General features: G+C 41.6%; 1 protein-coding gene across 15 annotated transcripts in view; it reads left to right on the top strand.

The window, feature by feature from the left end:
* Positions 1–27,642, top strand: part of ZNF536 (zinc finger protein 536) — a 343,653-nt gene that overhangs the window by 216,872 nt on the left and 99,139 nt on the right. For 14 of the 15 annotated variants that reach the window (XM_074551140.1, XM_074551135.1, XM_014269198.3 and 11 more), the window contains one exon: positions 7,662–9,242. In XM_074551140.1, coding sequence (XP_074407241.1) covers positions 7,662–9,242 — 1,581 coding nt within the window. Of the gene's footprint in view, positions 1–7,661; positions 9,243–21,509; positions 21,617–27,642 lie in introns of all 15 variants that reach the window. The other variant, XM_074551144.1, reaches the window with a different exon arrangement.

The raw sequence follows: 27,642 nt of genomic DNA, 5'->3' as shown, positions 1-27,642 counted from the left end.
AGTAAAGAAATAAGGATAATGTGCATGAGCAAAGGAAAGATGGTTTGGATTGTGCTAAACAGAAGGAACCTAAGAAAGAGATGAATAGGAAGAAAAAGCTTGGCAGGGCTGCATCCATTGACTGAGAGTCTGTTACGATACGTGTGACACACATCTAGCATATATTAGATGTATTATATGCATTTACAGTGTTACTGCATTTTCCCTTGGAAATGTGACTAGCCAATTTTAAACCATGCTTAGATGAACTGATGAAATACAGTAAAAATGGTGCTGTTTTAAATGAATTCAATTCACATTTCCTTCCTAAAAAAAGACTGCCTGTTGCCATTCTCTGAAGGCGCTTGTAGTGGGATGAGCAATATGAATAATTAAGGAAAATGGGTATGTGTGCTCCAAGAGGAGACAATTTTGGTATTGAACATCCTTTATTCTTACATTTCTAAGATGAACTAAAAGGACTTTTCATTTCTCTAGATTCCTCCAGATTTCCCATCCTTAACATTGTACAGCATGCCTTTTCTCCTGTCTTAATGACATCCCAAACTTTTGTTGAAAATAATTGATTGAATTTAAATTTCCTTAAAAGTTTAAGAGGTAATGTTACAGTATAAATTTCCTACCAAACACTAAGTAGGGAAATATCCATTAGTGAAATTAACTACAGTTTCTAGGTAGCTAACAATGTGCAGTATACAGTAGGGCATGGCTAATGAACACTGCAGTGGGTGATATTTCATTATACAAATTAATGCTCACATTTTAATGGGAAAGTCACATAATGAATCTCAGCTTCAGTGACAGCAATTAGAGACACAGATTGTCCCCTTCTGGACAAGGCACTGTTTAGCAATAAGCAGCTGTGTAAAAAGTCTTCAGGTTTACAACGTATATATATGCTTTGGGGGAATTGTGTACAGTTTATATTAATGTACTGAATCTTCCCTGCAAAGTAACAGCCATATTTATCTCTCTGCATTTTAACTAAGTAAAGACATGTAAAAAGACTAAATAAATATTGCAGATGAGATATAAATAAAGGAAAATATTCAATTATAAAACTTTATAAAAATTAAAATATTTTATAGTGATGGTGAGTGGACAAATGAAAAATATTTAATAAATGAGAAAAATCATCAAAATTCTGTCCTTTTACAGGTAGCTTCATCTTATAAAATAGAGAAAAATGACTAGTAAAGGAAAGTAGTAAAGTGAAGAAGTTAACTAGTATTTCTGACAAACAGATTAATTGTGTGGTGAAACATGTGCAGGATCCAAAAATAATCCTACAGAACCTTTGATATTCCATTTGGTTTAAAAAGTGTGAAGTGAATGATTAGAATGATAAAAGAAATTACTGTGTAAGAATAGGCATAATAATGAACTAATTAAACCATACAGCAATTCATTTCTAAAATATCTACTGCACAATGGATAAAATAGGTTATCAATAACTGTTTCAATGGTAAAATAAAAAATGCTGGAAAATGTTTTCAATATTTTCATTAAGCAGTATTCTCTAGAATTAGAAGATGTTTGATTTCATTTGCTTTGCATGAAAGCAAACTGTAGCCTGTCAAGAAATGTGTGGGGTCGAATTGCAACTCCCATTGTCCCCAAGTGATTGTCACAGCCCCCACTGCAGATGGGGCTCCAAGTGTTTGGAGTTCTTGCCCTGGTGCAGAGCTGTCACTGTACTGAGGAGCAGCACCACGAGGAGCAGAAGGGCACAATCCACAGACTAATCATAAATTCTTATTTAAAAGGGAGAGGGCAGCATTCAGTGGGGAAAGGGAGTGTGGGGTGCAGGGCAGATTGTTAAGAAGCTGTATGTTAAAGATGACAAATGAATGAAAAAGCTCACAGCACTAAGCTTAAATAAATAGAAGTAAAGAAATTTGATAAGGGAAACTAAAAGCAATAATAAAAACATGTATGTGTCTATGGGGGGTTATGGAAAATGAAGTAAAATTCTGTGGATCTGGCACGCCAAACAATTGCTATCTTGCTAATACTGGACAAGAATGGACAAGAAATTATTCACCATAGTATAGAAGACTAAGTACTCTTCTGCTCTGTTTTCAGAAAGAAGCATGATGGCTTTCATGAGCATTTTCCAACGACACAGTTATGCTCCCATTAAGTAATGAGGCTGTTATGCTGTATCCCACTGCATTTTAATATTTTTTAGAATGAATTAGACTGGATAACTTTAGGTAAAATCTTTAAAACCCTGACTGAAGAGCTCCCCAAATCATTTAAGTTCATTGAAAAAAATGCCCAAAACCTGCCTTGGAACACAGAGCAAGATCCATAGCACTTGTAGTGGTAAAACAGCTTGGGCTATTCTTGTATTTCCCAAAAAAAAAAGAATATTAAGACCTTGAAATTAGGACCACCCTGACAAAAGTTTGGGGTAAAATTACAGAATGAAGTGGTTAGCTAATTGAAAATTGGTAGCATATTTATTTCAATTTTATTTCATGAAAGAAAGTTTTATCAAGTCCATTCTCATAAAAGTAGCCTGTTCTATGTGAAAACCCCCCCAGCAAGAACCCAATACCAACAAAAAAAAAATCAACCAAAAAAATAAAACCCCTCCAAATCAATATACAGAGATGAAATGGCACATAAACTCTCAGTTCCACAGCAGCACTTTCAGCTCCATCTATTTGGTATTTCGTCATTATTTGGAAGACTATATAAAAATCACTGTTGATAAAATTTACCAATGGCACAAAAATGGTAAGATGCTAAAAATCATGGGGAGGCACTGATTAGTCACTTAGTCAAGTGGGCTCTTTTCAACAATATGAATTTTAAATCAGCAACATGTAAAGGAAAAAATACTAGAGGCGGTGATGAACTGGGCCTGGGACTGTGGTAGAGAAGCATCAGAATATGAGCTGTTAGTTGATTGCTAAATCTATGGATGTAAACACAGTCTTGGACTGTATAAAATTGCTATCAAGTTGAAATTTCATCAAAGCTTTAGTGGGTACCCATAATTTAAAAGGACACTGAAAAATTGGGAAGGATGTTCCACTCAAGCATGAGAGAAGGTGAAGAAGTGATTGTTTTGCTGTCTGCAAATACCTTCCTCAGGAAATAGACTTTTTAATTTTAAAAAATCTGTTCAATCTAACAGGGGAAAAAGTAGCAATGTTCAGTAGGAGGAAGCAAACACTGGACAAATTCAAGCTAGAAATAAGGCACACATTTTGAGCAGTAAAAGTACTTAATCAGTCAAACAGTTTACCTAGGGACATGTTGGAGTCTTATTCACTGCCATTGTTGAAACATAATTTGTTTAAACTAAAGCAAGTTAGTTTTGTTTCAAAATGTATTTACACTCTGATGCTGGAATTGTCGTGTGAGGATCTTTGGCTTGTGTTGTAGAACAGATAAGACTAGATGATCATAATTGTCCCTTCTGGCTTTAAAATCTGTAAATCTAGTTATAATCTGGCTGTGGTCTCCTTGCACAGCCCATGGCAGATGGTTCCCCTGACCAGCAGGGTCAGATTGTGCTCTGAGCAGGGCTGGGGATCTCCTGCATGGGTCATGCAGCTGTGTGGTTTATAAACCTGCAATGCAAATAGACCTGCTTCTACTGGGCAACATGTCTGTTTCCACTTATCTACCAAGATTTGGTGCAGATTTTACAAGCAGCATTGAATTTTTATTGTTTTACTTTATCCTGATATAAAAGAGTTCCTCTGAGATATCTTGTGTCTTGTAAACCAGAACAGTAGGTAGATCAGAACTGTGATTATGCTGCCCAGATAAGGTACTCCCTATAAGATTTTTTTTGGTTTTGTTAGTTGGACATGCTGGAATATTCTCTCACCCTCCTCCATTGTGAAAAATTTTGCAGACATGCAAACAGGGTGAGAGAGGTAGCGAATTCAGGGTGGCCATTGCCTTTTTGAACAATGAAAAATGACTCTTGGATATGAAATGCAGAAGATTATTTTGAAAAAGTCATGTTCCCTCGCTCCTGCATGGCAACATTAATTTATGTGAACTGATATTAAGTGTTAAATAACTCATCCAGACACTGCTCTTGGCAATAATAGCAGGGTAGTCATTACACTAGGATGAATTCTCTGAAACCTTTCCTCAAAGTATGAGACACAAACAGGTTGTCTTCTAAAAAGAATCATAGCATACCTCCCTTGTCCCCTGCAGTGTTCTTTGGACATGTACTACTGCATTTGCTGATAGAATCCTGAAAATTAGTGGTCCTTTGGGTTTTCCATTGGAACTGTCTTGGTTTGAAGTTAGGCTGGGATTTTTCCCACAGCAGCTTATAACTCTGTTTTGTCATTTGTACAGAGTCTTACACAGGGTGTAGCTGATTATTAATTTGAATGGATGAAGTAGCATCTAAATAACTGCACAATTACTGAATTTAGGAAATACTGACAGACTAAATTAAAAAGATTCAAAGATGATTGACTCCATCCTACTCCCTTCTCCCAATGCCTGCCCTTGAAATAGCAGCATTTAAGACTGCTTTGAAATAAACTAACCAGTGCCAGTGCTTAGATCTGGCAGAGAACAGCGAGGTTTTGAACAGCTCCCTTTGAACAATGCTGTTTGGCCAGTCCTGCATTGCAAAGGTGGCACAGTGTGTTGCTTCACGTTGAGTTCCATTTCAGACCTTCAGCTTTAGATCTCATTTCTAGCCATGTGAGGGGTGGGAGCACCACAGAGGCAGCACACCAAGTCTGGGGGAGATTTGAACTTTTTATCACACTGTCTCAGTCAGTGTCCTCTTTCAGTCCAGTGCTCATGGCACTGGTGGTGAGCTGTGTGCAGATCTCCTCTGCTGAAAGGAAGCTTGCTCTGTGGAGAGGCCTTAGAGCAGAAAATGGAATGCCTTCAAGGCTTAGCAATTCAGAATAAGAGTATGCTGTGCCCAGGGCTTTAGACTGAAGGTACTTTTAGAAGTACAAAACAGAACTAGCATTTTCTCCAGTTAACATTCTTTAACTTGTAACCATTCTTACATATGCATACTGCTTTAAGGAGTTTCTGCATGTTTTTAGCAACATCACTACAGGCTATATTACAAATTTCTCCCTCTCCCTGCAATAGTTCTCCAGCATGCTGTGCCTGCAGTGCTGGGACACACTTTCTGATGGTGCCACTTGATGTGCAATGCAAACACACTGAACTAGCATCAGAATAAAAGGAAGTGCTCAATATAATTGTGTTAAAGATTTCCGTAAAGGCATAGGGGATGCTGAGGAAGAGCTTTTCAAATAAGAGGAGTGAAAATTCAAAAGTGAGAACATTTAACCCTGTAGAGTCTGGCACTTGTTTTTCACTAGTCTCATTATGTCTTAGGCAACACATGAAGTACTTGAGTTGTGTCAGAAGTCACTAGTGCTGACAGAAACTGGTGGGACAAACATCAGAACTGAAAGCAGCTCCAGAAAAACTACAGTGATGGTGTGAACCCAGCATCACTGTCTGGCCCTGTTCTGACTGGCAGCACAGTGCCAGAGTTTGCACACTCTCAAACAGCCCTGCAGAAATGCAAACAAATAGACAGCCAGTGTCCTGTGTCCTCCTGTCCCCCTCTCAAAGGCCTGTGATGGGTGTGTGCAAGCTCAGGTGCCCACCTGGGACCAGGGAGGCCCAGTCAGACATGTTCTGCCTCAGGCTTGAGGCTCAGTAGGAGCTGTTTGTTTCTGCACAATTCCCACTAAACACAGCCCCTGCTCCTCGTCAGTGAAGCACCAGAGCTTAATTAGGAGATTGGGAGAGACTCAGAAATTCCATTGAAATGTTTAACTCTGATTTCTTCTGTTAAGCTGTGTGGACTGAGGCCTAAAGCATGAACCATGCTAATTACTACCTCTCCCTCTGCTGAGCACCTCTTGGTTGAGGTTCTGTGCTTTTCTCCTCTAAAGAGGTCGATTGATGTGGTTTGATATCAGGCTTTCATGTCTCACCTTTTAGCTTTAAGATTACATGATGGATTTAGAATTTCCACTGCTGGTAAGGTGCTTCAGCCCTGATGGACTGCAGCAGGGATCCAGCCCCTGCTCCCGTCACTGAGCTCTCCTGCAGCCCTCCGTGGCCATGGCAGTGTTCTGGGCTCACCTCTCATCAGTAAATTCCTGCCATCACTGAGAGGAGCAGCTTCCCAAGTATTTACCAGCCCTTCAGTTGAGCCTCTAGCTTAAATAACAGAAGTTTGAAAGCTTTTCAATTTCATTTTTAGCAGATTTTGAGGTTATTTGAAATCCGATAACTTTCCAGCTGGTTTGGTGAACTACATAATATTATACAGCATTTTTACTGTGGAGGAAGTTTTCAAAACAAATGTTTCCATTATACCATTTGGAGAGGCTTGCCTTTGTCTTTTGTATCACTTAGGAAAAAAAAGCTACCTAGAAAAAGCTGTTTCTTCTTCTTGCAGAGCTCCTTCATAGAAAGAATTGCCAGTATTGACAGCTTGCAGGTGTTTCAGATTTCTGTCACTTTTAGAGAGGATTTCCATACTTTTTCTTTTAAAAGAATTCTGCATTGCTACCAATGCTCTGCAAAAACTTAGAGATACCTTTGCTTAAATGTACATTCTTTTCAGATATGTCTTTATGACTATATGTGAATATTTATTATATGTGTAAAATCTTCTGCCTCTTTGAAAGTATAGGAAGAACAATAAAAGTTTAGTGTGGGCTTCAAATATTTACTTAATTCATGGAAATCATCTTATATGTTTTAAAACTCTATTCAAGCCAAACCTAGAAAAGTGCTTATGGTAGGTAAATTATGCATTTTACTACTTGAGCCTTAGAAATGTCATTAGTACAAAATTAAAGGACTGCAAAAAACAGTAGATAATACTAATTTCAAATACAGAAACTAAATATATTTTGTACTTTTTATTACTCAATTTCTTTTTACAGACTACTTTTTATTTTAACTATATGTTCTTATATGCTGCAATCATTATGTAGTGTAATGATATTAATATTTTATAGAATCTGTATTTATAGCTCTTTATTTAGAAACAATGCAGTAGGTCTGCAGATCTTTGAATCCTTCTGGAATGGTGCCCTCCAAATAATGATAAATTACTTGTGCAGTATGCCATTTGCTAATTATATCCATGATTTACTGCAGAGCAAGACTTAAATCATTCATTTCAGTCTTGCGTAACAGTGCCATAAAATTTTTAGGTTTAAAAATGGTTTCCATGTGTATAATTTAAACAAATTTTAGAGCAATTGTATACACAAAATATTGCAACCATCCATTTGTTACATTCTTTGTCTCCCTTTTTTTTAAACTTGTACTTTTAATGATTACTGTGGTTGAAATTGTTATGCTTCATTTTCATAATCATAGCTTTTAATTCTACAACAGTTTTCTACATGTTAGATTAAGAAAAGGATGGCTAATTGTGTGTAGATACCATGTCATTCCTGAATAGCCCCACATTCTAGAAACCCATTTTAGAAATACTCAGTTAAGAATTAGTCTTTGATTAAAGGTGTTTCCTTTTAAGAAATGAATTATTAGTACCAAGATCATCTTGTTTGTAAGCAGCTAATGCTGATTTTTTAATTTCTCCACTCATCCATAGCCCAAAGCACAGTTAACTCTCTTTACATTTTCCTCTTTGTCCACACCTGTAGGTGAGAAGCCTTACAAGTGTCCACATTGTGACTATGCTGGTACTCAGTCTGCATCCCTCAAATACCACCTGGAGCGGCACCATCGGGAGCGGCAGAACGGAGCAGGGCCCCTCTCTGGGCAGAGTGCAAGCCAGGAGCACAAGGAGGAGACACCCAGTAAGAGTTCTGTGTTCATCAGGCCAGACATCCTGAGAGGAGCCTTCAAGGGACTTCCTGGCATCGACTTCCGAAGTGGCATGGTGTCGCAGCAGTGGACGTCAGGAGTGCTGTCTTCTGGAGATCAGCAAGGACAAGCAGTTGGCATGTCATCTGAAGGGTCTTCAGAAAATATGAAGGGTTCAGACATATCTTCCAAAGGAACACACTTCTCTGAACTTGGCCGTGCTTACCAGAACATGGTCGGGAATGGTGTCAACTTCCAAGGGTCTTTGCAAGCTTTCATGGACAGCTTTGTCCTAAGTTCTTTGAAGAAAGAAAAAGAAATGAAGGATAAAGCTCTCTCAGATCCACTTTCAGCAAAAGCTCTGGGCTCAGACGGTGGTGAGGAGAAGATAAATAGCAAGTCCTCACAGCGGAAATCAGAAAAGTCGCAGTACGAACCTCTGGACTTGTCGGTAAGGCCCGATGCAGCCTCCCTGCCAGGCTCCTCTGTCACTGTGCAGGACAACATTGCCTGGCATGGCTGCTTATTTTGTTCCTTTACAACTTCATCCATGGAGCTGATGGCTCTGCACCTCCAAGCCAATCACTTGGGCAAGGCCAAACGTAAAGACAACATCATAGGCAACAGCAAAGAGCAGTCTAGAGAGGTTTCGGCCTCGGTGAACAAAGTGAGCTTGCTCCCCTCCTCCGTGCAGTCCGGCAAGGAGGCAGGAGTTTCAAACATGCTGAGCCAGCTGGACACAGCTTCTGAGAAAATGACCCAAGGACAAAATAAAGAGACCCTGGGAGAGCAAAAGAGCACTGCCTGGCCCAGCCACATGGAATCCACTTTTTGTAATTTTACAACAGACTTCTATAAGCAGTTTGGTGTTTATCCTGGTGTTATTGGCACGGGAACACAAAATTCTTGCACCAGTAATGAATCCGAAATAAAAACACAATCCGAAGATGACCCAAATATTCTGCTCTCTGACTCTGTAAATAAAAGTGCTATTGATGACCTTTCTGACATAGCTTCATCTGAGGATATGGAATCTTCCAAGGAAGAAAACATTGAAGATGAGGACATTGACACAGAACCAGATATTATGAATAAGCAGTTGTCTGCCCTAAATAAAGAAAGCAGTGAAGGAGGTGACAATATACAAAGTGCAGTCACCTCACAACCCACACAAGGGCTCGTATCACCACTGCCACAAGCTTCAGAAAAGCAGTGGCACGGTCAGAATCTTCTCTCCTCACACGAAACTGCACAAGAAGTGATGAAACCTGAACAAGTTCAGGGTCCGCAGGTCCTGGAGAAGCAGATGAACATGTTGTCAGTCCTAAGAGCTTACAGCTCTGATGGCTTAGCAGCCTTTAATGGACTTGCAAGTAGCACAGCAACTAGTGGATGTATCAAGAGACCTGACTTGTGTGGTAAGTTTTAGACCTTCTTTTAGACCATTTCAGAAAACACTTGTGCAGAATCATGAAGCTGCTCTTTAAATATACTTAGTCATGTTTGTTAGTAATACATTTTTTTAAATGTTAAACCCTGTGGGCCAAATTCTTGTCCTATATGTGGTCTACTCCATTGAAATCAGCAGTGCTGCATGCATACTTAAACAGGATTTTAGAAAGAACCTGCTTTTTAAACTAGAGTAGCAGCAATATAGACTATCTGTGCTAGTGGCATCGGAAGGGGATACTTACTGCTTTAGCATTCTCAAAGGAGGAAAAAGTTTTAAAAATATACAAAATATACATGGTAACTTGCAAACTTTTCAGTATTTTGATATACAAACCCATGAAAAACACTGGATGCTTTGCCAAGCAAACCTTGCTTTCTCTCTTTTTTCCCCCCCTTTCTTTCTTTGGACTGGGGTGTGTTCAGTTACCACAACATTAATCAAATCAAAGGCCAAGTGCATGGAATGTATCTACCTGTGTTGAATAGATTTCATTTTTTCTTTCTTTTATTTTCTTTCCTTCCTTTTTTCTTTTTTTTTAATTATAATTTTCTGGTTTGGTTCAATGGCACACATGCAGTACTTGCCCTTGACCATTTTCACTATTCTAACTAGCAGTTGTGTAAATTGTGATTTGCCTGATTACGAGTATGCCTCCAGGTAATTAAAATAACAACACTCCAAACAAATAAAACCACCTTTTACCCTTTCAAGTCTCTGATTTACAAAACTGCAGTTTTACTTCCTCATATCACACACCTCATATCTACAAGAATTAAAGTTAAATCTATTTGAAACAAATAGAGGATTTTTTGGTTTTATTATTTAGCTCCTATTTTGTCAGCATAGTGTTTGTTTGAAAGAGATTTTAGAGTGTAAATCCTTTGAAAACAGCATCACTTTAAAAAGCAGAGTCAGCAAAGGACACAAAAACTTCAGTAATGTTCATTTCACTTAACCTTCAAATTAATCAGAAAACTCATTGTCAGAGCTGAACATACATAATCAAATGCATTCAAATTAAAAAAAAAAAAAAAGAAAAGGAAAAGAAAACGTTATCAACACTTTTAAAGCCTGACAATTTAAAATGAAACCCTCAATCTGAAAGCACTTAAGAGTGGCTCCCCTGGTTAACCTGAGGTTAGGGGGAGCTTTGTCTGATTTTACTGGCAGTGTAGATGCTCAAAGCCCTCTCCAGGCCCCTCCCTGCTTTTCCATCTGTATTAGTTGATCTGATAAAAAAAGTCTGATACCTGCACACAAATTTTATCTCACTTGTATCCTTAGAGCATTGTGACTTCACAATATTGTCATTATCTGCCCATATCTATCATTTAACCAATATCTGCCCAAGTATCCATGTGGCCTTACTTGTAAACTTCTGTGTCTCAGTGCACTAATAAGCAATTTAGGTAGTTGGAAATATTTAGAGATTCTTCAAAATCAGCATTTACGTTATTGAAAAGAGTTGATAGTTGATTTAATTTACAGCAGGTAAAATCCTACTTGGATTTTTTTCCATTTATGGAGTAAAATCAATTAACAAAAAAAAAGAAAAAAAATGCAGCAGAGAAATTACTGTCTAAACAAAGAAGTTGAAGAAAACCTAGAAAACTAAGATTATCTGCTTTGTGCAAAATATCTTATACTTTTTCACAGGCATAAGATTTTTAAAACAACAACAGAAAAAAACCCTCTAATATTATTATTGAAATGAGGTCATGTTACTTCCATTAGTTTTTTGTTTCATCTTCCAATCAATTCAACAGACATTTTATGATAGCTTGAGTTTATATGATTTTAAAGACCATATCCCTTTCACAAGCTCTGCCCAGTGATAATGGATTTGACTTGAAGTATGAAAGAAAAAAAGAAACAACAGAAGCTTCTCTGTTCTACTTTTTAAGCCTTTTTTAAAATCAAAAATGCAGTAGGAGTCCTTCTGTCTCCCCCCTCCAAAAATAGCGTTTTAAAATTCTTTTCTGTCATTCTATTGGTGTTTTCAGAACATAAGTATAAAGGTTGATGTATTTAAATATATTATTTCATTTTTCTCAATATCTCACAGAAAAATGGATGAGTATGAGCAAGCCCCATGTCAGTAGCTCTTTTTTTTGATTGATTTGCTTGGACACCACCCACTTGAAAGTAGTGGTTTTGGGGGAGTTTTCATTTTCTCAGTGACATTTTATACTGTGAAATCACACTCCATCTGTGCATGTTAGTGTGGGGAATCCCACTTGATGTTTCTGCACTTGCAGATTAGCAATCAGGAGCACCCTGTTCATTTGTTAGCCTTCCTTCCTTTCCTCCTGCACGAAGCCCATGACCAAACTCATGGTTCTCTTTGTCTCTCCCACTGCCTGGGAGATCAGAAAACTTGAGACACACCTCCAGCATCTGATTTCAGGGCATAATTCTCATGTTCTTTTTGTGTTTGGGGGGACTCCATGCATTTGTGTTTCTTTTTACAGCCAGTGATGTGTGTGTTGTAAACATCCCAAGAGAAAACATTGATGCATTTGATAACAGTCCTTGCACACTCAGAGTGCAAGGCATAGTGCTCTTTCTATGGTCAGAATACAGAGGAAATAAAATTGAAATAAAATTGAAATAAAATATTTCAGCTTCAGTAAGCTGAGATTGCTTCTTTGGCTGGCCACATTAATTGAGTTGAATTTCTGGCTGCCTAAAAACAAGCTGGGGTATTCAGCAATCCATGTGGATCATTTTTAGATGGCAGATTTTACCCTAAGATAGTAGGTCAGTTTTTAAGCAAAAATCTTGGCACAAAAATAGTTTTTTTCTAGAGGAGAATGCCGCCAACTCACATTGTTGTTTCAGAAAGTCACTGCACATGTGGAAGCAGCCCTCAGTTTCCCTGTCACGGAGAATGAGAGAGACTGATGATGTACACATAATTCATTTATGCTCCTATCATGCTTCAGGCTGCAGGGATGAGAGACACAATTAGGAAAGAACCATAATTACTGCATAATAAAGAAATTTTCATGTCAAAATGCTACTGAGAAAAAAAATCACAATTTTTTGCAATATTTCTCCTTATACAGCAGAATGAACAGAAAGAAAAAAAAAGAGGATAGATAATTTTAGAGTTACTCCTGAGCTGTACTTGGTTTTGGAGTCTCAGGTGATTCTACCTAGGAGTGGATCTTGTTAATGTTGCTGGCACTCAGTTCCTTAAAAGAGGACAGGCCTTTCCTTGCTGACTGGCAGCAAGTAGCCCAACGGGGAGGGGAAACCCAAGGTCTATGGCTTGGTAGCTGTCTTGAGCATCTATGTCCTCTGCTTTCACAGCCCCTGCTGATTTGACAAGTTAAGATTGGAGTTTCTACATCTATTTTGTATTTAAATTTTGAAAGATCTGTTTTCCTTTCCATTTATGGTCTTCTCTTTTTCTGCTTGTCTTCCACACACATGTAGTTGCCTCACAGTAATGTTCTACCTTCTGTTCCAATACCTTAATTCACTTGTGATTTGTGCACAAGGCCCTTTATGACAAGACCCTATCCTTTCTCTCTCTCCTCCCCTTTAAATTTCTCTGCTTTGTGACCAAGATGGTAGAATTTCCCTACTTGCATTTGCTACTTGGGAAGTACTGAGGCTTTCAAAGGAGAGCTGATGGGCTACAGAGCTACTGGCCAGATATAGTCCTGGGCGTTAGCTGGCTGCTTAATGGGTTAGTGCTATTGAATCCACACTTAATGATGTCCAAAAGTATTAGTTCCATCTTGTCTCTAAATCTAATTTGCTTCCATTCATGCTTGCTTTCCTCTGCAATTAGTGCTGTTTTCTCCTGCACAGGCTCCACCCCATTATCACTTCTTTCACTGTATGAAAACAGGGCAGGGCCCCTCTGATACATGGGAGCAGCTTTGGAGTTCTGGTCCTGCAAAGGGCTGAGCACTTTCAGTTTCCTTTGCAGCAGAAAGCTTTCAGCATTGCACAGAATTATTAAAATGTTCAGCATTGTAACTTTCTGAAATACCTTCCAAATGTGGAACTGCAGCGCAGACAAGAGGGCCGGGCAAGGGGAAGATCAATTGTGGCAGATTATTACAGCTTTATTGTCACATAATTATAGTGCTCTACCCCAATGTTTAACTAGTGAATTTAGTTATTGTAAATTGCTTATTGCCACAGGTGTCAAAACCAAAAAGATCATAATGCTAACCCCGTCAGAACTACCACCAACACATGAAACATGGAAAAATATTTTTAATTATTTGTGATGGCTTCACCTGAATCCTTATTGCAGAACTTTTAAATTACAAAATCCGTATTAAGAAGCAAAAGGCCTGATATATCCAAGCTCTAGGACAGCTCTGAGGCAATGGAAGGTCATCCTATTGCAGCAAATTGTAGCACTGCCCATTTACAATATCATGCAATGCACTTAAGGAATGCTTTGTCCTGATCTGCAGCTGGAGGAGTAACCAGAATATTCTTTTCCTTCAAGGCAGAATGAAATGATATGGAAGTTTTACAGCAGGCTTTTCTTTACCCCATTATCGTGCTTTTGAAGAGGTTTCTTAGTTTCAGTTAGGAGGTCCAAGGGCAGCTTTTAGAGTACAAACTGTTCCTCTGAACAGGAGATCAGCACCTCGGCCCCCGCCTGGGTTTTAGACACACTTCTGGATGTCACAGTGCCATTTGCATGGCAATATCAAACCAAACTCATATGGCTTGCTTCCTTTTTTTAATTAACTGGGAATGCCAGTGATCCAGTGAAGTTTGTGTTGCTGGATAAAAGGGCTGGTCTGTGAATAGCATTGTATTTGCCAAATGGTTCGCTAGTCATTTCAGTACAAACAAATGGATGGTGTCTGTAAGTCTGCAAACACTGTTGACATTTAGCCTTGTTTATGTTACTTTCCTTTTGCTGCATATTTTTGGCTAGAAGAGATACTGTCTGAATCAACATTGACTTCCTAAGCAGAAGCTAAGGGCCCAGTCTTGCATCCCTCATTCCTGATGAGTAGCACTACTTACATGACTAAGGATTGCAGAATCAGGTCCTATGTTTATTTGACTTTAAATTTCATTGCTATTTTCATGTAATTTAATTTTATTGTATTTTGTTGTATCAGAAATTGGTCAGGTGACAAGTTCAGTATCACCATTTTGTTTACTGTTGAAAACTTTTAGTTCTTACCATTCTTCATGCTGTGGTGTGACATTCCCATTCCATTTATGTTTCTGGAAATTAACCCCTAAAATATCTGATACAGCTAAGTGCTGAGTACCTCCTATTCCCAGAGAGACTGGAGGCATTCAGTCCCTCCTAGCACCACATCTGAAAGGGGGATTGTGTTTGCAAAAGGAGGCCTTGGTATGTGCCTTGATTTCAGACATCAGTGGCCAGCCGCACCAAGGCAAATCCCTAGCACAGAAAGGCTTTTCTTTTCTTTGCAGAGACAAAATAATGATGTAAGCTTAGAGCTGTATGATTTTTGCTCTAAGTTTCATCTCCCAAACAATATATTCTCATTGTTTTTGTCATATCCAGGTCAAATTTAAATTATAATTTAGGATTAGGCAGAGGCATAGAGATGTTTCCAGGTCTTTCCAAAGTGAGACAATGCTCTGGTTTGTGTTTTGGTTGAGGAATATACATTCTTGTGTCTGAGGTATAGTATTTCCTATAACTACTCATAAACATGAGCAATTTAGACATTCTTGTAAGTCAAAACTAAGTGTACGATTAATACCTATTATGAGGCCAATTTTAAACAATTAATTTGACAGCAATTATAATTTTACGTTACAGGCTTTCAGGAATAAATAACCAAATTCATCTTTGTAATCTAAGGAACCTAGGATATCTTTATGCAGAGATGATCTTGTTATGCACAGTATTGCATATCTGGAATTTCTGAGTTTTGCTCCCACTTATCTAGATGCCTGTAGTGCCAGGGATAAATAATTACCTGAGGCTTATTAATTGTATCAGCAAAGAAAAAAATATATACCTTAAGTGTAAGCATTAATATATGTATACACAATACATCCACAATATATAACAAACCGTCATAATAGTACAAAAATAGAGGTCCTGAATATGTTCTGTTATTTATGTGTTTGGCAAGCTTAGGGAATGGACTTTAGTATGAGTGAAAATTCTCTTAACATTTTTAAGGTTATTTATTGTCATTTCTATTTGAGTTTTTAATGGTCCTGTATTTTGTAATGCTTTAGCAGGAAAAAATACTGTAGTTATCTTTTTTCATATTCTTTAAGCAATATTTCTAGCTTAATATATTGTGCCAGGTTTTCCAATATTAACCAAGAAAGACAGTAAAATTCAATGAACAGCACTCTGACATCCACAATTTAAAACCTGTGATTGAAGTGAAATGTGTAAACTTCTAGTGGGTTATCATGTGCTTTGGAATAGAGTATTGTTGGAAGTAATTAGAAAATATATTAAGGTTTCCTGGTAATGAAGGTATGTAAGTTTTAATAATTGTTGCTTTCTGAATAAGTGTCAAACTATATCTTTAAATGTATATGGAGTTACAAGTTAGGTCACTTCTGAATGGAATGTAAAACAATACTAAAATGCTTCAATAACTTATCTCAGTGTTGCTAATAAAAAAAAAAGCTGTTAACCATTAGTGCAGTTTTGAGTCATTTTGTTTAATTCAAGAAAACTCTCTGAGAAACTGTTGTACCTTTTGGTAGACCAAAGACCACTCATGAAATCCACAGTTGATGCTTTGAGAGGAAAACTCTACAAAGCTACTTGTTGTCCTTGTGAATGACATTTATTAAAAATCCCATCTTTTGAGGCATTAGAACGGTGCCATGTATGGTTAGGCAGGTATATAGGGGGGGCAGTAAACTTGTTTCCTCTGTCACAGAAAATACCTTGGGAATGTGGGAGCTCTTCCTACTCTGTCACTATTAAAATCCAGTAGAAATTTTTGTGGAAGGCACTGGGTTGAAAATGAGCAGTGTGGGTGGATTAAGTGTGTAAATATCAGTGCCGGGGTGCTCGGCCCGGGTGAGCCAAGTACGGGGTTCTAGTGCTGCAGCTGGAAATGCAGACTCAGTGAGTGATGGGTGTGCAAGGCCTGTCCCAGCGGACAATACAAGGAGCATAGAGAAAGAGTGATCTTTCTTGGGTAATCCTGCCCAGCCTTACTGCAGTCACAGCTCCAACCTGCAAATAACCCTGAACACTCACTTTGGTTTCCCGTGGGAAGAATGTGTGGTGAGCATCCTGAGAATAGCCTCCCTCCCCAGGCCCATGTAGGACTCTCCTGAGGTAAAGCAAGCTTAGGAGAAGCAGCAGCCAGCCTTGCCAGTGCCAGTAGCACCACCCAGGTCCATGGTAAGTGTTTGCAGGATGGGGTCCCTGACAGGTGGCCCGCTGTCCGGAGCACCGCTGAGCATGCAGTGGGAGCTAAAGGAAAACATGGCTGGGGCTCCTGGTGTCACATCTTCATTAACGCTCCCCCTTCTGAATAGCATATTGGTACTTTTTATTTATTCCACCAAAACACCATGAGTCAGGACCTGACATTTTAGTGTTCTGTGTCATACTGAGAAAAATCTGTGGTTCAGCAGTAGGACAATTATATTATTTTGGAAGGGCTAGAAATAATACAGCATTTGTGAGACAACTGTAACATTTATCCAGACTCAGTGTGACATTGTTCTTCCTTTTATTTGGAGAGCACTTCCAAAAAAGTATCAACTAAAAGCACAGAAAAAAAAAAATACAAGAAAAAGTGGCAATTATGAATCCATTTAACTCCCATTGGGTATAATCTCATTTTGTGTAGTACCGTTGGCTGTTCCACGCCTAAACTTCTATGCAGTGAGCTGTGAATATAGTCCTTATTGTCCTGTGGGCAATATGACTAAGGAAAAAATATCTCTGTATTACAATGGAGCACTTGTCTGAATGGCATAACCTAAGGTCCATAACATCAAATCTAAAGTTGTAATTATACAGCTGCAGTCACACCACTCAAGTGAAGGCTGTGTCAGCACTTGCATTATATAAGGAATCCTGTTTTCAAGGGTTGATGAGTCATATGCAAAAAACATTTATCACCAAACAATTGTTCTGATTGTTCTGAAGCAACATCTAGGTACGGGCCTTTCCCCAGTAGAACATGGTCATATCTTCTGCAGTATGCCATGGCGTACTTTGTTAATGAGTGTATCTTTTTTGAGCTTGAAAATTGCCTAGCAAGTTTGTGGGTTTATGCAGTCTGATTATTGTAAAAACATAAAGTGGGAAAAAACCCAGGGTGGCCAAGGTCTCCTCTAACAAGGATTGTAACAGGTGAAACTTGTCTTTCTCAGAAATGATAAAATTTCAGGGAATTTTTTCCCAGTTTGTCATCCCTGATTTTGCCTGAAGTTCTTGGATCTGAACACTTCCTTAGAAGACCCAGTCACAGTTTTGGTTTTTGAGCTGTCTTGAAATCAAGCTCACAGTAACTGTTATTGCTGTTTGAAGCAGACGCTCATTTGCTGGAGAGCAGCAGACAGGAAAGAGGTTTATTTACAGCAGCACCACAGAAGTGAACCACTCTGCACCCCTCCCACATGAATGTCAAAGGATTACACTTAGGACTGAGACCAAATACTGGGATCGAGCCCAAATATTGGAAACCACAGCGATTTTCCTTCTACATGAAATTTCTAGATAGGTACAGTGGGTGTGAGTGATTTCAGCTAAGAGAGGCTCCTGCCCAGAGCAGTGCTGTTTACAAGCAGGTGTCCCTGAAGCCACCCCCACGTCAGGCATTGCACCCAGGCTGCCTTGCCCGCCCCATTGTCCGCGGGGCGAGACGAAGGCCAGCCAGTTCCTTTAAGCCGATCTCCTCTGATCCGGGGCGTCTGTAGCGCCCTTCCCTGCATAGAACAGCCATTGTTCAGCTGCAGAGCACCAGTGGGGTAGAAAATAGCATGCCATGCTGGGGATCAGAGAGGGAATTGTTCCTTAATTATCTCTTACTGAAGGAAAAACCCAAGGCATATCCCGATATGTGGCATGACTCTGTCAGAACACAAGTCTTTTAAAAACGATTTGGGGAGGGGGGGAACCAATTCAGAAGCTGGCAATCCTCACTTCTCCTGAAGGTCTACCTGTGATTCACTCACTGACCATGGAAAGAAATAAGTTTTCTGCTTTGGATTCTACATTACGAAATGGAAAATAATAGTACTTATCTCCCTGGTAGGAGTGCTGTGAGGATAAATGAATTAATTAATGTTTGTAAAGCACTTTGAAGATGAAGAACATTATATAAGTCCTCAGTGTACAAAAGCTTCCTTCTCTGACATAACCACAGTAAGCTATAAAAATTTCCTGCTGAAAATAAACACGTTGCAAATAGGGGTTGGGTGTGTATGAGGCTGTGGTGCCCCAGTGGTGTGGGTGAGCCTGATTTCCTGAACAGCCCAGAACCCATCACCAAAACCTCTCTTACCCCTGCCTGTGCCCAGCAATGGTGCTCAGGGCTCTTTGCAGCAGCTGTGGCATGCTTTGACCATAATATCTTTTTGCCAAATCCATTAATTTTTACCTCAGGGCTCTTTGGGCTGAGCTGGCAGATTTTGGCCATCGCCACATCAGGCCAGTCCCAGCCCCGTGTGCCAGCAGCCACGGCAGGTGATGGCTCAGCAATGTCTGCAGGCCTGCTCCCTCCCCACTGCTGCAGCTCCCCTGTGTGAGCAGCTCCCTGGCAGGACTGAGGTCCCACCACACTGTCTGCCACAGTTTGTCCTCCTGTTCAGGGCACTGTGACTGGTCCCCATGGTGCTCAGAAGATCCCAGTCTGGTGGCTGAATTGGCTCTTGTTGGTTTTTTATTGAATGTCAGTGATTTCAGTTCACAACTTGGAAGTTAAAATTTTTCTTGCCTGTTTTTCAATGTCCCCATCCTGTGTTAGTCCTTGCTCCTTTATTTTTTTTTTTTTTAACTCAAGCCAGGAACTGTGTTTGACCCCAAAATTCTCACATGAATAACAAGGCAAATTAAGAGGATGCAGAGAAGAAAAACCAACACTTCAGCCATATAGAAATGGGACATTTATCAAGAGAGACATATAAGAAAAGGTTTGTGCATTGAGATGAATAGGTTAAAGATGAAATTCAGGATTTCTTTGGGGCTCTCCTCAATTCACAGCTGCCACATAGATCAATTTGAGAACCTCAGAAAAAGGGCAACCTTAGCCCTGATTGTGTCTCATTTCAATTTTCCCTTTGCACACCTAGCCCTGTTCCAGTCTGTGTGCTTGATTTTCTTTTAAATCCTTTCAGATTATGCTTGTTAACCTGTTGCTGGCTCAGCCTGCCAGCTGGAGTGCAGAGCAGAGCAGTGTGCTGCTCCTGGGGGCTGGAGAAGCCTGCCCCACTCCCCACTGCCACAGCTGAGGGCTCTGCTCTCCCTGCTGGGAGTCTGAAGAGGGTGACAGCTTTTACCCAGCAAAGTTTGCTGCCATGCCATGTTCATCCAGATGCCAAACACACTGAGACACATCACCCACACAACCAGACGTCCCCAAACCCTGGCCAGCACCAAGGAGCACCCAGTAGGGCCACTGAGTTTTCTATCCCCTGACAGAAGAACTGCTTAATAATGGGAGGGCTTGTGGGTGTATTCACTAATCATTATATAACTGTACATTGGGGTGAAAAAGAAGAAAACAAACTGAAAAGCTTTCCCAAAGGATAGAGGTGGGAATCCCATTAACATGACGGCTCCCTCTTTAGTTGCCAAAATGATTGACAGCAGGATAAGGTCAGAAGATGAAAACCAAGCCATGGGGGACAGAGCAGAGAGAGGAGGGGGCCAATCAGTTGAATAAAAAACTGAGTGTCAGTGCTGGGGAAGGAGAAAACCGTCACTCCCACTAGAAAAATCCTCACCCTCTGCTCCCCTACTGTTTGTTTGGGGAAAATGCTGCAGCTTAATCAGAATTATTTACAAGATAATGGTCCATTGTTTGTAGTAAGACAGATGCTGTCTGTGGGAATTTGGTGGTTTATGCTCTATGCATTACAGTGCCATTGCTGTGTGCAGATGGGATCACAGTGGTATTGTTGTTATCCACTTTTTGGAAATTTGGAGGATCCTTACTGTGAAAGGAGGATCCTCAAAGAGAAAAAAAGAGTTTTCTCAGGCCCAGAGCTGGGGTTTCTCTTAAGGTAGAACTGTGTGTGGGATAAGAGGATGAAGCAGAAGCACTTTGCTTGAGACTTGCAGCATGAGGGGTCCCTGGGCTGACTGTACTTGGTGGTGGCAGACATCAGTTCAAGAGATGGATGGAGGGAGGGATGGATGGATCCTGTGTGTGTTTCCATAGGTGAGGAAATACATCTTGGGAGATGTGCCTGCTCTCTCCTTTGCTGGGGGCTGGCAGAGTCACTTGCTTAGAAGGTGGTGTGAGAGGTACACAAACCTGACAGTGTGGAAGTCAGGCTGGCCTGGTCAGTGATCATCCTCTGCCTGTGTGACTGCAACCATGGTGCTCCCTGCTGTCCCCCATGCTGCAAGCTAAACACTGAGCACCTCTGTTCACCAGTAAACTTCACCCTGATGATTTACGGGTGAGGCTGTGTGAAAGGAAAGCTAAATTTCTGCTGGATTCACATTGGAAACAAAAGCCTCGAACTCCTAAAGAGACAAGCCTATATTTATTTAGATGATCAAATCCAAGATTTTATTTTTCTTTTACATTTTACATCATCTATTTCTATAAGCATCCCCTGCTGGCCCGAGTAGAAAGTTCAGTGAGGAGACCTAAAGGCCTGGCTCAGTGAGGAGGCCCCTGGCAAAGGGGACAGGCCCATGATGGGCAGGTGGGTCACCCTCTGCCATCAGCTGCTGCACACAGGAGGAACAGGGAGCTCAGGTGAGCTCAGTCAGCATTTCCATGTCCCCAGCTGTCTGGGTCTGTCCCAGCAAGGCACAGGGGACAGCAGCACCCTCAGCCCTTCCCATGACGCTGGGACGGGCACAAGGCCCACACCTTGCAGAGCTCTGCTCTCACAGCAAACCCTGCCGTGCCTCTGCTGCCCGGCCCACAAAGCCTGGGGGATGAGAGGATCCTCCTCAGGTCCCTGCACGGTGCAGGATGAAGGGGTGGAGGGTGCCTGGGCAGGGGTGGGTGTGTGTGTGTCTGTGCCTGAGCTTCCTCTCTCAAAAATCTGCTTTTAGTGTGCAATAGCTCACATATTACCTCGGCAGAGACCCGTGTGCACCAAAGGCAACCAAGAGACGACAAATCACCAGAAGGGCTCCAGAGGGGATTTTGAGCATCCACGTCTGGTATCCCAAGATCCATTAGCTTGCAGGTAAAATGGAAAACTATGACCATCTCTTTTGTATGCAAAATAATTAAGCTTGTCTTTCCATCACTGCAAAATACCTGAGTTTCCCTGGAGAAAGCAGAGGGCCTGAGATTAGGGAATGAGACAGGGAAGGGCAAAGAATGGCTGATTCACAGCTTTTGGGGTCTGTGCAGCTGGAAATGTGTTTCCAACATTAGCATGTTCCCTTTTGGATGGGGTTTTCCTGAAAAGGTTGGTGGGAATGGCAGCTCTTGAGTCCTCCCTTCCCTCTGGGCTCAGTGGGCAGCCAGAGATGGAACTGATAGCATCAGATCATGAGTGGAAATCACTTTGCCCAAGTAAAGGGATCTCCTCTGACTTTTGTGAAACAGAATTTTCCAAGAATACCCTTGAAGGGTTAGATTGGCGTAGGAGATTGCAATTCCTGAATGATTGCACTTTTTCCTAAGTATCTCCAGTGAGATCTGTACTGGAAGCTCTAAGTATTTTTTTCTCCAAGTCAGCATTTATTTGCAGAATCCTAATTTTGTATTTCCTGACATTTAAACTTTTCAGCCTAATGTTCTAATAAGGATTCTGTCTGTCCATCTAAATAAAGCTTCATTCTAATGAGGACACCATCCATCTCCTGAGATGGAGCCATAACGACTTCCAGCCTCAGTGTAATTTTAGCTAGGCTCCCTTCCCCACCCTCTTCTCCCCACAGACCTTTGTTTGGGGTGAAAGTTATCTGTTTTGGGATGAAGTTGTGCAGAATTTCCTTTTGGGTAAAGCGACTGTGCTATTGTGTGAGCCTCTGCTTTCTCTCTGAAAAGGGGGATTTTGCTCACTCCCCGTTGTATATTCAATGCCTGCTTATTTGCAATTTCTGTTCATAAGACTGTGGGTTTTCATGCCAACAATTTTCTGTTTGAGTTGTTGGAGTAGAGAGGTTGTGGGAGCATGCCAGTGTCAAAGGTTGTCACTTGAATGATAATTAATAACATTATCAGACTGATTATGTGTTTAGATGTCCAGAATCAGGAGTGAATTGAACTTGTTAAATTTAATTCCTACCTCCGAATGACTGGGATATTGGCGTGCTCACCAGTCTTGCGTTTGCATAAAGGACAAAACTGGGGATTTGAAAGGGCAATGACTCATGAGAATTGCTGAAATTCTGGGCTTTTGGAGCTCGCAGGGCTTCTCCCACAGCACCATGGCTGTGAGAGTGTTTGCTAGGCAGGAGCAGGCACAGAGTGGGGACAGGGTGGTGTTCACAGACCCTGGTTTCACTCTGCCAGATGTTGACTGAAACATCAAGTCATTTGAGATTGGAGATTATGTCTTTTAAGGTCCAGAAGAGCCATTTCACGTGCAACTGATTACCTCTGTCAGAGGCAGGAGAGCCAGGTCCCACCTCGGTGGGTGGGATCTGAACTCATGCTTTCAGAGGTCAATAACAGGGTTTTTAGACCTTTGTGCTTCTCAGTCCCTTATAGCCAGACCTTTTCTGTTAAAACTGTTTAAATTGCAAACCACTAATAAAAGGATCATATGTGTTTCCCACTGAACAGGTTCTTTAAGGCTATTATGATAATTAAAAACATATGGTGCCTATGCAAGTCAGAGGGAAACCACAGATGTACAAATTAGGTATTATATAAGGTTTTTCTCTCTTGCCCTTTCAAAAACGACAAGTCAAAGAAGTGTAAGGAGATAAAGATGATATTTTAGATAAAGGAGATGGTAGGTAGGCATTTTGGATTTTTAATCATGAAATATGTAAACCACCTTTCTTATACATAATCAGAGCAAACTCTTTCTAATAAGCAGGAGGAACAAAACATAGTAGCATATGACTGCAGTATTTATGGAAGGAATAAGGAAACACTTTGTTTCATACAAGTTATTGGAGACCAAGAAACCTTTTGCATTTTTTATGATGTTTCCCTGCACAGACATGGAGGATTATATTTATTAAATATTGAATTATATTGAAATTGGATTGATGCAGCCAAAGAAGGACATTTCTTTGTATTCCATTTTTTCTCCTTTTAAAAAAGGGAAATGTACTCATATTGATTGCAGTACAAGTAGTCATTTGTTTTAATTTAAAAATATAGGATTGATTTTGAGAAGGTGATAAATACTGCTAATAAAAAAATTCAAAATGGGGATTTATAATGATTCTCTGTTAAGTCAATGGTTTAGAGGGGCTAACTCATAATAAAAGTAGAGACGTGCTGAAATATCCATAGCTAATGGATTATTTGCCATTTGCTAGTGCTGCAAACTTTCCTTGGTTTGCTGGGTCCTGCTACAAAAAGTAAAATTTATATCATTTAATGCTCCTCGCTCCTTGCTTTGTCTTTCTCGTGCTAAAAATGGGCAGCTGAGAGTCTAGCGAGCAGCTGTGGGGCCTGCTCCCTATGCAGATGGGCACAGGTATTGCAGAGAGGGGCCAGAGCCAGGTGTGGCTGTATCCATGGGGCTCAGGTATCCCAGAGAGGGCCAAGGCCAGGTATGGCTGTATCCATGGGGTTTGGGTACCCCAGAGAGGGGCCAGAGCCAGGTGTGGCTGTGGCCATGAGGTTTGGATATCCCAGAGAGGGGCCAGAGCCAGGTGTGGCTGTGGCCATGGGGTTTGGGTATCCCAGAGAGGGGCCAGAGCCAGGTGTGGCTGTGGCCATGGGGTTTGGGTATCCCAGAGAGGGCCAAGGCCAGCTATGGCTGTGGCCATGGGGTTTGGATATCCCAAAGACGGGCCAGAGCCAGGTGTGGCTGTAGCCATGGGGCTCAGGTATTGCAGAGCCAGGTGTGGCTGTAGCCATGGGGGTTGGGTGTCCCAGAGAGGGCCAAAGCCCCCCAGGTGTGGCTGTAGCCATGGGGTTTGGGTGTCCCAGAGAGGACCAAAGCCCCCCAGGTGTGGCTGTACCCATGGGGTTCGGCTTTGCTGGCCCTGCCCTGCCCGATCCCCGCAGCCCCGCAGCGCTCCCGCCTTGCGGCACCGGGACGGGCACCGGAGCCCTGTGACTCGTGCCTGCAGCCCTGAGCTCTCTGTGCTCTCTCTCAGCACCAATACCTGCCCGGCACCTTGCCGTGCCTCTGGCCGCAGAGACCCTGCTCTGGCCCCTGGGGCTTGTCGCCTCCCGAGTCCCCGCGAGGATCGGAGCCGCAGCCAGCCCGCTGCTGTCGCGGGGCACAGAGAGCATCCCACCGGCACAGAGCACAGCCAGCCCGGGGATATGGACTCCCCTTCTTGCGGCTCACAGGCATGGCATGGAGAGCACCCAGCCCACGGTTGCGCTCGTCTCTGTCCGAGAGGGGAGAGCTCTAGCCCGGCAGCCCCGAGAGCCAGCCCTGGTGTGCCGGCTGCTGCTGCTGCAGCCCGGCTGAGGCACTCCAGACAGCGCACCTCGTGTCCCCCAGCACGGACACCCCGGGCAGGCTGCCTGCATCTACAGCCAGCATCTCACCCCTACCTGCAGCCGAGCCTTTGCAGACCCCTTGCTCTGTTCACTGATGCTTTGTTCTGTCACGTAGCAAAAAGCAGGCACTTTTTTTTTCCCCATTCTTTTTTTTCTTCCCAAATAAACTTTTAGAAAAGCAAAAACACAAATCTGAGGAAATAAGAGCGGGAGAAGCCTGATGCTAACGCTTCAGGTTTGCAGGAGTGGTGGCTGAGCAGGCATTTCTGAACAGAGCCTTTTCTTTTCTTGAGTGAGTGATAGCAAACTCAGTGTTATTTCGCATGTAGGTATTACCATTTTAACTTTTACTGAGGTAAAATAACACCTTGTCACTCAGTGCAAATACCAATCACAAAATGAATTAATTGTAATAACTGTTGTCAACAGAACAAAAGACTTGTTGCTTTCCTAAGCAGATTTCAGTGCCACTGATAACTATATACAGAGGTTCCCTTTGGGCTTATTCAGTGCATGTAGTCAGAACATAATTTCATCTGTCTTTCTTTGTACTTTGTTGTAAAAGTCTCAGAAACTGAGTTAAAAACCTGTATTTTTTTACATATCGCTAAGCATACATTTTTCAATCCTTATGATTTTTTTTTCTCACAGAATCCCTAAACATTTTTACTAGTTAATTAACACTTCTTTTGTGGCTAATTTATTAAAGAATTAACATGTTTATAACAGTCTGCAGAATCTGTTGGTTCACCTTATGGTGTGATGGACAGTTACGCTGAGAGAAAATATGGGCAGCTGTTTTGCTACACAAAATAAATTTTTGCTAATGTTACTTCTTCAGCCAGTCATCTTTATCCGAGACAAACACTGCTATCCCAATAGATGGGGGAAGTTTCCTTTGAAAATGGGGGAAGAGAGAAAAAATTTGCCAAGAAAAGCAGAATTCTTCATACTTGTGCTAACCACAAATTTATTCAAGCAAAGTTTTGGATGGGGGGGGGTGAGGGAAACTAATTAACTAGTTTCACAAAGGAGCCTCAGTGCAGCAGGAATTAGTGCCAATATGCTATACTCATTTTACATGGCTATTTAGCTTAATAATCAAAAACACTATGGCATATCCTCTACATTATACTGCAAATGTTATGTATTTTCTTAAAGAAACATACATTAATATTGCAGCCTGGGATAGTCAGACATCACTGACTGACAGGGAACAGTCAGACTGCCAATGGACAGACACTCATTAGGAACTGACCCACACAGCAGTTAGAGATCCATTTTGCATCTTTATTTAACAGAATGTGTGTTTTAGATTGCTTCCCCCCTCTTCCCTTTCAAAATATACCAATAGGCTTCAGTGCTCCCTGCCCTCCTCGGGAGCAGAATCACAAACTAATATAAAATACATGGAAAAGTAATGATCCCTGTATCTTCCCCCAGAAATAAGCTCGAAATCAGGAAAATGCCCCACATAAAATTCTGTTTGGGTGAGGCTGCCTGGTGTGAAGAGCGGGAGGCTAAAGGAGCACCAGTGGAGCAGCTGAACATTGTTAGCCAGGGATTGGGTCCAGCTGCTCTCCCTTGGTTAAATAGGGTGCACCTCCCTGCTGTAGCCCCTTTCTGCAGGAGAGCAAGAAGAGCCCTGGAACCACAGTAAGACCTTGCTGAATTATTTTCTTTTCTGAATGTGTTTGGGGTGGAGGGCCAGGGGCCTTGTGCTGCCCCTGTCTGGGCTTTGCAGTGGGTAATGTTAGTGCCATGCAGCCTCAATGCAGTGAATTTCAGCCATTTCCCCTCCAACCCTCTGCTGTCAATAACATTTGGTTTGTCTTTCTTGTTGGCAAATGCTGTGTCTTCAGCCACCAGTCGGTCAAATGTTCCTGCTTCTGCAGGGAGCTTGTTTTTTGCGTGGGCAGCTTGGCTCTGCAGCTGCAATAGAGCATCTGTCTGCCTCTATGGGCTTGTGGGGCCGGGGAAGGACCCTCCAGCTCACGGCTCTGCAGGGCTGACACATGACTCAGTGTAAGCTGCAGCACGTTTGTTCTCACAGCCTTCTCTCCTTTGCATTGTTTAATGTAAACAGTTTTGAATGTGCCTGAGTGATTTTTGTCTTGCCTACTTCCATGGCAGATGGGACATCCATGATGATTGTGCTGGAGCGTGAGTGGTTTTGTTTCAGCAGCCTTAGACCAAGGCTGTGGATGACCTCGTGTAGGTGTAGGATGGCTGTGCAAGAAACTCTTCCTGCAGTTCAGGTGCTTATCAGAGAGAAGTGGTTGTGGGAGGCAGCTGCTCCTTGGGCCTGTGGGTTTTGTGCTGCTGTGGTTTTTGGGGCACCCAGGCAGCACTGCCTGGGTTCTGCTGCACCTCTGCCATTGTTCCTCTGCTTGGGGTTGCAGCTTACCTGAAGATGTAAGGCTTTGGACAGAGGCAGCAGCATGAAAAAGGTTGACCAGCATCTTCTATGTATTCTAATGCTGTGTGGGAGGGGATAGCAGCTCTGCTTGGGATGCAGCAGCCATCCTTGTATGGACTTATGGAGTGTTTTCAGAAAAAGCCAGTGTCAAAAACCCGGGTCAGGCTGGGCATGGGCAGGAGGACAGGTCCACTCCCCAC

Source organism: Zonotrichia albicollis, chromosome 13, assembly GCF_047830755.1.
Source record: "Zonotrichia albicollis isolate bZonAlb1 chromosome 13, bZonAlb1.hap1, whole genome shotgun sequence".
NCBI classification, from domain to species: domain Eukaryota; kingdom Metazoa; phylum Chordata; class Aves; order Passeriformes; family Passerellidae; genus Zonotrichia; species Zonotrichia albicollis.
The sequence above is the reverse complement of the archived record's forward strand: the minus strand, read 5'-3'. Positions and strand labels throughout refer to the sequence as shown.